The 12,763-nt window shown below is 41.2% G+C and overlaps 1 protein-coding gene across 5 annotated transcripts in view; it reads left to right on the top strand.

Annotated features, from left to right (window-relative positions):
- DOCK8 (dedicator of cytokinesis 8) overlaps nucleotides 1-12,763 on the top strand; it is a 94,445-nt gene that overhangs the window by 55,322 nt on the left and 26,360 nt on the right. For all 5 annotated transcript variants that reach the window (XM_087741486.1, XM_087741483.1, XM_087741484.1 and 2 more), the window contains 8 exons: nucleotides 371-546; nucleotides 2,324-2,419; nucleotides 3,743-3,838; nucleotides 4,641-4,790; nucleotides 7,356-7,469; nucleotides 8,507-8,662; nucleotides 11,442-11,581; nucleotides 12,176-12,345. In XM_087741486.1, coding sequence (XP_087597612.1) covers nucleotides 371-546; nucleotides 2,324-2,419; nucleotides 3,743-3,838; nucleotides 4,641-4,790; nucleotides 7,356-7,469; nucleotides 8,507-8,662; nucleotides 11,442-11,581; nucleotides 12,176-12,345 — 1,098 coding nt within the window. The remainder of the gene's footprint in view (nucleotides 1-370; nucleotides 547-2,323; nucleotides 2,420-3,742; nucleotides 3,839-4,640; nucleotides 4,791-7,355; nucleotides 7,470-8,506; nucleotides 8,663-11,441; nucleotides 11,582-12,175; nucleotides 12,346-12,763) is intronic.

Below are 12,763 nucleotides of genomic sequence, written 5' to 3'. Positions count from 1 at the left end.
ATGTTGTGTGTTGAAGGTGGTATTTTGTGTTTAGGCCTGTAAAACTTGTCTTAATCTACAGCAAATTAAGAAGAGCTGATGGGAAGAAGAAAGAGCTATTTTAATAGTGCTGCTGCTCACGTAGCCCTGTTAATCTTTTGTTACTGCTTGTGCAGTCACCCTGGGAGCTGTTGACTCAGAAAACATCTGCACTTTATTATTCAATGCCTATGTAATTTGTTAACAAAGCAGTTGGTGGTGAGATTTTCAGGAGCTTTATGCTATTCAAAATGCTGATGCTATAACAGCACTGAGAAAAGCTGGCTTGAATCTCATGTTTGTGTCATATATATGGCCTTTAGTCTTAGTTCAAACATCTCCCTATGGGCAGGTGCAGGCAGCAGTGCCATTTTGACAGAGTCTCGTTACTACACATTTGGACGCACTTCTGCAATGGCTGTTGGGAGTAAACTCCTGCAGAGCCGAGTGATAAGCTGCAGCAATCCTGACATCACTGTTACACAAACTGCTACAGACGAGGAGGTCAAAAACATCATGTCATCCAAGGTAAGATAATGAAGTCAAATGTCTGGAGAATTGTATGGACCAAAACCTGATAATCTAGATTCGTTCTTTGAGGGTTGGATTTGCTTCTTGTAAATGCGCTGTATGTATCACCAGAAGCATTTGCTGTTTATCTGTTTTGGCATAGGGACATGTTAAATCTCATTGCTAAATTCTGATGTATCTTATCAGTGAAGAGAGCAAGAGGTAAGAACTCTGTCTCCTGTTTGAGGCTTAGACACTCCACAGAGGGGTTTGCTTTTTTGACGTGCCTCACTCTCCTGTTCTTCCTGACATTTAGGTTTTGTTCATGTCTGGTGATGTGGGCTGGCCCATGATGCCCAGTCAGTGTTAGAAAAGACTACTATTGATTACACTGGGAACAGATTCACTTTCTGAAAGGTGTGAAAGAGTCCTCAGAAGGGAAACAGTTTTCCTAAAATGCACTGATAATTTATTCTTGCTCCTTTTAACTCTTTTTCTTTTTTTTTTTAAATCACAGAGCCTGTTTAGTGCTAAATAGTTTCGTGTTAAAAAAAAAGTAGGCAATTTATATGACAGCAGCCCCATGATTTTCTATCTGCTATAGTACAGATGCCATGTGCGTATTTTGTAACTGGGTCTTTCCAAATCCTTAATTCCACCACAGAGTGAAACACAAAGTTCCTCTGTCTTTCTCATCCACATCTACATATGCCACCAACAGCTTGCAGGACAGAAAAGACAATGACAGCTGAGAAGCAGGATTCTGCTTCCCTCATTGGCACCTGGTGCTTGCTGGTCTACAGCATCCCAGGCTCATCTCAGAGCTTTACGAGGACGTCTGTGCTCGGTTCTCTGGGGAAAGCAAAATCTGGAGTTCCCCATTCAGCAGGAGCTGGGAAGCTGTGCCTCTGACAAAAGCCGGATTTTTCCCCTGTGCAAGGAGCCTGCTCCTAGCTGCAGCCCTGGCAGAGCACTGCAGCAGCATGTCCGCTAAGCTCTGAACTGTATCCCCCCCACCCTTTTCTTTGAGTGTTACATATGTAAAATACTGCTGCTCAAGCAGGTTATTTTCAGAAACATTTTGAAGTGTTTTCTCTGTTGAATGATCATGTGCCTCTCCAGTTAAAGTGAATGGGTGCTTGTCTTCAGCAAATTAAACCAGAACTAGTAAGATGCACAGGCTTTGCCAATCTATTTGATTTGTTTATATGGGCATACGTATTCATCCATAGCAATTTTTAATAATGTAGAGTTGAACTTAATAGCTTTATGAATTTTACTCTAACGTACTGTGTCCTAAAAAAACAGCACTCAAGGCGGGTTTTTTTCCAAATTGATACAAAACTAATGTTTGATATTACAGCTTCATCACATTGATAAAAGTAGCAATTTACAATCGCCTACTGCCATTTCACTGCCTTTTAAATTGGCATTACTTTCAATGGAAGGAAGACTCCCAGATGCTAGTTAATTTCGGATGTAGAGCCACCAGATGAACTTAAAGGACAGTTACCCTTCAAAGGGTGAATCGTAGCGCTTCCAAAATGCAGCTGCAGTGCTGAAATGGGGCAGGTGATGGCAGTGTTGGCGTTTGCACGCTGCTGCGGCTGCTGCATTCAGGTGGTCTTTGGCCTCCACTGGGACGGGGGGTGGGGAGAAGGAGAGAGAAGAGCTGTTCACGTGAACATCCGTGCATGCCTTCCAAAAAAATCACCGCTGCTGATTTCCTCTCTGTAATTAGCTTAATTTATGTATTAACTTACTGTTATGTTTTTCTTCTGGCTATGCCCTCCAGCCTATGGATCACAGTTCCAGTCGGATGTCTTTCTACGTCGAAGGAACAAATGACATGCCAAGTGTTAGTGCAAGCCCAAGACCATCCAATAAAAAGGTAGCCTACCACTAAGCGTGAGGGCGCACGTTAACAGAGCCTGGAGCCTCCTGAGGCAGTGCTGGTAATTAGCACTTCTAAATGAGAAGAGAGGAGAGAGAGAACAAAATAACAACCAGTTTTATCAAACAAGGAGTTTGTGATGGAATATTGAATCAGTGGGTAAATATTACCCAAACTTTTCTGCTTCTGCTCCAGAGTCTTTAGATTCTTTTTCCAGGACATATTTAGACAAGTAGCAGCCTGCCTGGATCCTCTCTTTTGCTCTCTTTCTCAAGGTGTTAGAGCATCTGCCTTTTTCCACTGCTGTTTGCCCTTGGATGCCTGCCTTTACATGTTACAGTAAACTGCATTCAGAAATGTTTGCCATCTCTTTCTTCTGTAAAGAATGTTTTTCTTTTCCTGTTTTTGTAGCTTTTAGAACCAAGAAATTCCTTTCTATCTTGAGTATGTATTTCAAAATACCTTTTTAAAAACAGAGAAGATACCATATCACATAGACAATTTTTCCAGAGCTGTATCTTGGTTTTGGCATTCAGCAGCACCAGTGGCTTTGGATGAAGAAGCAGGAGAAAAACCCTGCAATGAGCAGTTCAGAATCTGAGCTACAGTTAAGAAACTCTCCTTTCTTACTCCTGTTTATTGGTTTGATTTCTGCCAAAAAGCATAGCGGTTTGTAGCCGATCTGAATATTGGATGGATTAATATGTCTTATTCAATGTAAATATGCTTAGGAATCTCATTAGCTTTATTGTTTGTGTCAGGATTGGAAAATAGACATTGCAATAAATTTTTAGTCTAGATTTGAGTTTCCTAAAAGTTTTGATCATGGGGACTGGGTGTCTTATGGTCAGATCTCACTGCAAAGAGTATTGTCTCCAGCTACAAACCTCTGTACAAGCTCTGCTGTGGTTATTGCTGTGTCCTTCTCTCCCACCACAGAAACAATCTTACTTCTACCTTCTCTCAAAAAACATGGATGTGCTAAATGGAAATGCTTAGCGTGGACTGGGGAATGTGATTGCTCCCTGTCATGCACACAGCCAATGGCCTGAGGATACACCAAAGGCATTTCCCAGTTTAATTATCCAGGGTTCTGGATCGTCAGAAAAATGGGTCCCAAAGTCTGTTTGCCATCAACGTTCCTTATATGTTGTTTTGGTCAAAATTGCCTTCTCATCCTACAGGGATGTCCACACATCCCCATCCAGCTGCTGACTCTCAAATATGGGGGAGTTTCCCACAGGGAAGAGGGGGGATGTTGAAACTGGAAGGTGTGTTGATTGAAAATCCATTTCCAAACACTCTGTGTTTATTATCTAGCATTTCCACGAGGAGCTGGCACTGCAGATGGTGGTCAGCACGGGTATGGTGAGAGAATCTGTCTTCAAGTATGCCTGGTTCTTCTTTGAGCTCCTGGTAAGATTTGACAGTGGTATTTTATAGTAAGTTACTGGTGAAATGTAGCAGCTACTCCAGGCACAGATTTAGTTGGGTGGCGATCTCTTCAGTTACTCAGCCCCAGTGTGAAAAGGGAAGGTCCCAAATAATGGAAGTACAACTGAAGAATTCTCAATATTCGCCCCTGTTCCCAGCTGACAGCCTGTGATGGCAGCCCTGCATGAACTACATGCACAGTGGTCCACAGCTTGCAGAATGCTGAAAGACAGACATCAAACTGAGCCCTTGCTTTTCTGTGAATACTGTTCCTGTCTTTTTCACTTTGTTAACAACATGGGGGCAGTGACAAGGCTCCCCAAACTCACAGTTTCACAGAACCCTGAGGTGATGGATGTCAGTGGAAAAAACATACTGATTTCCACTGGCAGCATATAAGCAACCCAACAGCAGGTCAAGAAATAAGAATTCATTCCAGAAGTGTCACTCCCTGTCTGTCATCATGAAGGACAGAAGTTGCAAACAGCAGTATTTCAGAGCTGCAGATGCAAGGGACTGGGGAGGGTGATTCTGATTTCAGGTGCTGAGAGTAGCCAACTGCGTGAACATGAACAGGAATCAGTGTCTGTCTGTGTTTGAGTCTTAGGCTCTCTGTTGTCATTGCCAGTACATGTAGGATTTATCACAGCACCTCTGAGAAGATGAGAGTGATTACATTCAGGGAAAAACAAGCAGGGAATCTTACTTCCATGGGCTAACTTAAAGCAGTAGTTTTACCTCTGGTTTGGGCATTTTTTAAAATATTTTGTTTTCTGCTTTGCAGATAAAGAGTATGGCTCAGTATGTTCACAACCTAGAGAAGCAAGACAACCCACGAAGAAGCCGGTTCTCCGATCGCTTCAAAGATGATATTACCACTATAGTTAGCGTGGTTACTTCAGAGATTGCTGCACTTTTAGTCAAACCACCAAAGGTAAATGCATGAAATCAGCACCATGGATCATTGCTACTCACCTTGTGTTACACTGAGCTGTATTAAACCCCATTTCACCTTCAGCAGTGTCACTAGAATTAGGCCAAAACTGAGGTGGTATTCTCACATGGACCTTAAGCGGGAGTTGTGGCTGTGCAAGGAGCAGCCCAGTGCTCCCCTGGCCGACAGTTTGTTTTTATTCAGCTCAGCTCCCCAGCCTGCTTCTCGGTGTGGCTGCAGGGTGCAGAGAGGGAATCCCCTTTCCCATTGACAGGAAAGGTTGGACACCGATTTTCAGTTGCAGTGCTGCTTTATGCCAGGTTAGCCAGGACATCAAACTGCAGCCCAAGCAGGGCTTATTCATAGAATCATAGAATCATAGAATCATAGAATCATAGAATCGTCAAGGTTGGAAAAGACCCTTAAGATCATTGAGTCCAACCATCAACCTATCACCTATTCCTTTTATCCCCCTTTCCTGTTACCCTCCTTTCTACCGCATAGTGTTTTATTTCACATTTGACTTCTCTGACAGCAATGGGCTGTGCAATATGAAGGCAGTATTCCTCCTGAGGCTTGCGAAATCCAGCCATGAGTGATCTAACCCCAGATCTCCTTAAAAAGGCACTGGATTTAGAGCCCTAAATCCCATGAAATTCTTTCTCCTGATATATTTTAACAAGTTGCACTGATGTAATGGATTATAAAGTTGAAAGGATCACAAAATGTAATTTATATTTTAACATTAATACTGTCAGCTTACATCATTGATGTCACTCCGCACTGGCTCACAGACAAAGTTAAGACCGCAGATAGGCACTGGGTGACTATTGTTTTTTCAGATGTTGGAAGTGACTTGTCTCATGCCCAGAGCTGTCAAATGCACTGTGCTAGCCCAGCAGTGTGCTCTGCCACAGGGCAGACCAGGCTGGAGAGCTGGCCTGCTGGGCCACTTTTCAACCAGCTCAGTTTCCCAATCCACTTCTCCATGTGTGCCCCACTGTTCTGCTGAGGAGGAGAAACTGGGAAAGGGCCAAGACCAGACAACTGAGAGCAGAGAATGGCAGAAGTGATTGTCACTGTCCACCAAGAAGTTGTTCCTGAAGCTTTACCCTTTGCTTGATCCTTTGGTGTGCTTCTGTGATAGCCACATGCAGAGAAATCATTTCCACAGAAATGTTTACTTAAGGTGTCAGTGACCTTTTTTTAAAAAATACATTGTGTAATAAAAATTTGTTACATTAAAAATATTTTAACAGAACTGTAGGTTTTGCCAAGAGATTAGTATTTTATAGCTTCCTCACAAGAAATACACAGGGTTTTATGGGCTGTTAATTCAATTTGATTTTGATAGAGTGAGTGTATAGAACCTGATTATGTGTGAAAATCCCACTGCGGTGTTTGCAGAATTAGGGCCATTGGTTAGTTGTACAGAGCAGCAGTAGGTAATGTGTCTCTGATTTTTAAACCCGAGCAGTAATAATCTGTGTTTCAATACATGGTTGAGCATGTCAGATTGCCCTGGGATTCTACAGTGATATGTCTGGCATATTTTAGCCTACCCAGTAAGGCAGTGGAAAACTAATTTTTTCTTCACAGGAGAAAAATGTTTTGCTCTGTAAATTCCAGATCGTACGAAATATATATATCTATATTCCTGAACAGCAACAAAAAGGTTGAAAAATTAAAAATCAAATTGTAACCACCCTGAGGTGCTGCACAGCTGTTCTCACTAGTCAGAGACATGAGTAGGGACAACATTTTTCTCAGTCATCTTGTCTGTCAGTCTTGAGTGAACCTACCTGAGGGCTCTGAGCATTAAATGTGTGCAGATCCCTCAGGCACCACCACAAATTCCTCTTGGTGAACTACGTACACCACTGAGATTTTATGATTTAAATTGGTATGTTTGAAGTAACTGTAGCTTTATTTTAGAGGGCACGTGAAGTTCTTTCTTTGTGATTTTTACTTGCAGGATGCATATCTCTGATAATCAGGCCAATTCTAAGCATGCAAGAACTTAGCTGCTAAATGGTAAAACCCACACATTTATCTTACCAGTATTTTTTTACTATCAGTTTTACACTTAAATTTTCTAAACAGAATACTTGGCATTCCATCAGCAGAGCCAGTGCAGATTTTTATTAATATTTTAAAACAATATTTTATGTTTTAAGTACCTAAACCAGAACTCTGTAATGTTAAAGGTTCAATGAAAATAAAAGGCATATGCAGGATTTCAGCCCATAGGGAATTCAGAAGAGGTCTCAAATTCCATTTCATTGTTGTCAGCCCAAAGGTTTGCATAGATAAACTTGTTCATTCGTCCTGTGATATTCATCTGTGAAAGCTACAACAGCTGAAATAATTTACAGGAGTGATTCTGCATAATTTTAACAAGATCACATAAACTGGAGAACTGAAACAATCTTGTCCAATATGTTCCATGAGGTGGTTCTGGGAGCTGTCCCCTACCCTATTTTTTAATGATTCTAAAAAGTCTTCCACCCTTATATAAGTTTTATACATCATAACTGAAATTCTTTTTTTTCCTTTTTTTTAAAGGAAAGTGAGCAAGCAGAAAAAATTAATATCAGCCTGGCGTTTTTCTTGTATGATCTTCTTTCTTTAATGGACCGAGGATTTGTGTTTAATCTCATCAAACATTACTGTAATCAGGTAGGCACCATGCGTGATTGGGATTGCATTTGGCTTATGGCCAGTCCGGTGTTCTGTTTGATTCATTTATCCATCAAGATCCTTTTAGTTGTGTTAAAGGGCCAGGTAAATTTCCTATTTCCTATTGCATACACAGAGACTTTAAACCTCTTTTGATTTGTGGTCTGCAGAAAAAAAAATTGATTGGAGGTTAGGACTCTTTTAGAAATGTTGTACCTTGCACTGCTGCAGAGCATCCATGGAGCTACTTTTCTTCCCTTAGTTTTTTACATCCCTTAGCAGCAGGGTCTGCCCACAATACAGAGCAGCTTTTGGTCCCTGACTCTTCCAGTACACTGCTGTGATGGACAGTATTTAGATTTGGGGGGTTCAGTCAAAATGATCCATCTCTGTCTTCTTGCTTTACAAGCCTGCCAAAATTAAAAATAAATGATGATGCAGGATTTTGTTATTAAATTATTTGTTGTATTTGAAAAGGAAAGTTTTCCTTCTGTTTTGTGACCTGATACACCTGGTGTAGTTTTTCTGCCAAAGGAAGGCCCTGTGTCAGCTGATGGTAGATAGGAGAACATAAGGTGGCTACCACCCCAGTTTCCTATAGTATGTGCAATACTCCACTGATGTCATTGTTGATATGAAGGGAAATAACAAGACCACTGATGCTCTGTGTTGCGTAGCAGGACCTTTTATGAGTTTGCCACAGACTCAGCAGAGTTTTGTTTGATTTTAATCTTTGTGGTATGAAGAAGGGAAAAAATATTGTATGTTTTTCTTTTGGGAGAAAAAAAAAACCAAACAATTTATTGTCTCTTGGGAAGTTGGTAAGTTAGCCGGGGAGAGGGGAGGGAGACACCACCACTGCCAAAAAAAGAGCAGCTAATGGATGGAAACTAGTTAGGTGCAGGGAGCCAGTGCTCATTTTAATGCATGCTGGGCTATTTGTCTGTTTCTGTTTCAGGAAGCAGGATATTTCAGCGCATGTTATTTTAAATAGTGCATGCCCATCACATGACACTTTTTTTAATTTGCTTTTCTAGCTCTCAAACAAGCTGAATTCACTCTCCACCCTGATTTCCATGAGGCTGGAGTTCCTGAGAATTCTCTGCAGCCATGAGCATTACCTCAATCTGAACCTCTTCTTCATGACCTCCGCGTCTGCTCCAGCATCCCCCTCCCCCTCCTTATCCTCCCAGGTAGTCATCCATTAGAGGATATTGCATGAATGTCACATGAAGCACACATGTAGAGAAAGACTTATGTTGCTCTGTATTCAGATACTTAGGTTAGAATTAGCCACTGTTGGATCAGGGAGAACAACTTCTCTCTTGAAATAAAAGGGGCAGAAGAATAAAGGCTAAGGGAGTACTACTGCAAAACTACATGTACACAAGTTAAAACTTAACATGACACGGGTATGTGCCCCTCTAGAAACATGCAAACAGAAAATGGCTGTTAAGGTAGACATACAAGGTCCAAAAGGAACATGGCTCTGAAGGCTAATTTACAGGCGCAACTATATCCCATACATACACAACCACAAATATGTATTTCAGTATTTGTTTTGGAGAATTATGGCATGCAGTAGTGTGCAGCAAACTTCCTGTGTGTTTGCCTTCTAGATGAACTTCTTGTTCTCCAAGTGGATGTAGATGCTACTGCTATGTTAGTGACTAAAACACTGCAATTTTCAACATCCTGGAATCATGGATTTCTGTTAAGCCTTAGTGTTGTTCAGGGCAGGATTATCGTGCTTTCCTTTTCAAATAGCAGCATTCTTTGTTCTGGATTCCTCCCTGCCCCAGTGGTACAGATGATGCTATGACTTTCCCAATGATTTCTCTGTGTTTTCTGGACAGTGTTTTCCCTTTTATTTGAACTTTATGATTTTTCTGTGTGGAAACACTCAGGTGTCCTGAGTAGACATCTCCACACAATTTTTGTGAATGCCCCTCCTCATCACTTCTCATTTCTCCCAGGTTGTCATTCCAAGTACATGCACATATTTCCAGACTTGACCTGATACTGACACAGCTCTAGACTTCTCGAATGTCAGGACCTCCCATCCACCATCCTAGCCATGGAGTTGACAAACACATTCAAGAAAGAAATTGTTGCCTGGCACGCGACACACTGTTTTGCCAGTCTTGTGCTCTTCCCCTCTACATTCTACTTAGCTGGTATCTTGCTTTTGCCATGGGGCAGACCCCTTCACAACGGGTGATAGCCTGCCTGTTTTCCACCTCAGTGGTCTTGCAGAGGTCAGGACTGGGATGAAGCATTTCAGTGCAATGCTTCGTAATTACCACAGCTCTTGGATGCAGGGGAATGGAACTGAAGCTAAGAATGGTGGAAGGTACAAAAACACTCTGAGTAAGAGAGCAGTTCAAATTTACTGTTTCTTTTTCAAGTGTCATTGCCAAAGAATTGGTTGGATGCTAAGAGGTGCTACATCTCATACCTTAAGGGTTCTGCCAGGTCAATAATAGTAAATAATATTTTTTTGAAGTTTTTCCTGGTCTTAAAAGCAAAGCATGAAGGTCTTAGAGTCAGAATTTCCCAATAGTTTTACTTAATGCTAATCCTGGATGCCAAAGAACTAGAAATGGGACTCTTCTGCTTATGGGGAAAAAAAAGAAGTCAGCATAGCTCTTGCAACTAGTTCTAGCAAGTCAGAGCTGGGCAGACACCAGTTTTAATCCTTCTTTCCTTCAACATCACCAACTCTTTTTCTCCTTTAGGAGTAACGTATGAAGTGCAACTTGTGCAAATCAACAAGGCTTTTGTGGCCCTTGGATGATTTAATGCATTAGCTGAGCACTCTTGTAGTAATTTTGGTCTGTCTGCAGGAGTGCTGCCCAGCTAGAGTTAGATTTTCAGTAAGAAATGTGGCCTTGTGAATAAATCTTTTGGAATTCTTGGAGAGAAGCCAAATTCACTTAACTGGGTGCTCTACACTTTAACATTATTCCACACAAACCTAGTATAGCCAATGCCTGTCTGCTTGAGGTTGAAATGGGAGTGGGCTTAAGTACATGGATCCAAAATATGGGGCTGCTCAGAGACATGAGTTTCATTTGACCCAATATGCTGGGAGACAGCTACCACAGTGTGGTATACTGCTACTTCATGTGTTTGTTTTCTGGGACTATTCCCAGGTGACTGACAGAAATATTGGGAGAGAATATTGAAGAATATAAATTAAAAGCACAATTTGGACTCGTAAACTGCAGTAGCTGCACTGGGGAGTAGAGTCTAAGACTTATGCTTACCTGATCAGGGGACAAAAACATTCCAGGTGACCTGTGGCACAGACCTATGATTGGAGAAGCTAAGAAGTTCACAACACATATATAGCAGCAACTTTCCATTCCTGGGCTGGTTATATATCAGTCATAGCCATAAGTTACAGCAGTTTGAAGGCTGCTCTAAATTATGCCAGCTGCCAGCAAGCTCAGCGAAGGATTTCCAGGGTGAACGGAAACACTCTTCACATGTCTTTCCTGACCTTACTTCCCTGCTAGACAGCATGGATGCTGAAGAAGGCACAGTGCAGAGCTTCTGACACGAAGGTCCCTCTTAATGTAGGGGCAGCCTCTTGCTGTACAAGGCCCAATGGCTGCTCTGCAACAGTAAGAGCAATGTAAAGAGTGGTAAACATGGAGAACTCTGACTTTGTGTCCTGTCCAAACTAATGAATACAGGGTAGGAATTTTACATCTCAAAAAATGTCAAATGAGTTGTTTGCACAGAATGGAAAGGATGAGATTGCATCCTAGCAAGCAACTCATTTGAAACTAGGTGCTTTTTATTTCACACTCAGATGTTTTCCTCCAAATGTCCAACCTTCTTTCAAAGTCTGTGCTTTTCCTCTGGTAGAGATTTTCCATTAGCTACATGGACTGTGACTACAATCTTTTTAAGAAGCTTGGATTTCAGTGACCATTCTTTAACATTTCCAATATACTTCTGCAGAACTCTAGCTCCTGCTCTAGTTTCCAGGACCAGAAAATCGCTGGTATGTTTGACCTCTCAGCTGAATACCGTCAGCAGCACTTTCTGACCGGCTTACTTTTCACTGAATTGGCAGCAGCACTGGACACAGACGGTGAGGGGTGAGTATCCCAATTTGCAGATTTTAGAATGCAATCGAATGACTCTATTACTCTTGGCAAGGTCATAGTTTGATTCCAGGACAGTCCTATTTCCCCCACTCTTTTCAATGAGTCACTCTATAACATAGCAATAACCCAGTCATTGTTCTGTCTGCAGTATGTTAGTCCCAGTGAATAAAAATGTACTATTTGTTGCAGTAGTGTTGGCTAAATACATGAATTGAGAACACAACTTAAAATTTCAGTTGCTCTTCTCTCTAAAACACCTCTGCCTTTTTCTGAGCTTAAGAGTTTAGCTAAACTTTGGCCAGAATCTGATGCCTTTCTTTAAGCACCTCTCTTCACCATATTGAATTTTCATTAGAACTTTGAAAGACTTGGGTGCTCTTTGATTGTGGTGAAGTGGCTTGGAGATGTAAGATAGCTACCTTTTTCAGGGAACGTGAGTCTCTGCTCAGAATGGACGAGATTATCTAATGAATATTGGTGTATTAATTTGTTTCTTTCAGCTCGACTGTTTCTTAAATCTTTGATTCATAAATAATTCGTGCATGACCCATTAATGGAGCTCATGGATGTATTTTGTGTTAACAGGATTAGCAAGGTGCAAAGAAAAGCTGTCAGTGCTATCCTTAGTCTGCTGAGTTCCCATGACCTAGACCCACGTTGCTCCAAAAAAGAGGTGAAGATTAAAATTGCAGCTCTCTACCTCCCTTTGGTTGGTATCATTTTGGATTCACTGCCACAGCTCCATGATTTTACAAGTAAGACCTTTTTCCCTTTGTATTTTTCAGCTTCTTAGAGTGACTTGTCTAAACAATCTATCAAACATAAAAGAGATCGCGCTAAGTGCGGAAATTCCGCACAGTCTAGTAAGGTTGAATATTGCTTTACTTAGAAGTAAACTGGATTTTTAAGGACAGGAAAAACTTCAGTGTCCTCACTTCATGAGCAAATGATAGACCAGAGATGTATCTGTAAGTACTCCTGCCTATCTCTTAGTGTAAGAACTATGATCCTGCAAATAAAGCCTGCAAGATCTGTGAGAAATATTGAGATATAGATAGGTTTAAGAGATAGTAGGGAAGAAAAGAAGAGTGATACTGACATCATGTTACATCACAATTAAAGAAATTAGATTGTATTCTTTCTATCTTTTTCTATTGCTCTTTAATACTTTTA

Source organism: Nipponia nippon, unplaced genomic scaffold (genome assembly GCF_047370975.1).
Source record: "Nipponia nippon isolate SJK-2023a ecotype South Korea unplaced genomic scaffold, ASM4737097v1 scaffold_8, whole genome shotgun sequence".
Taxonomy (NCBI): domain Eukaryota; kingdom Metazoa; phylum Chordata; class Aves; order Pelecaniformes; family Threskiornithidae; genus Nipponia; species Nipponia nippon.
This window is presented reverse-complemented; position numbering and strand designations above follow the sequence as displayed.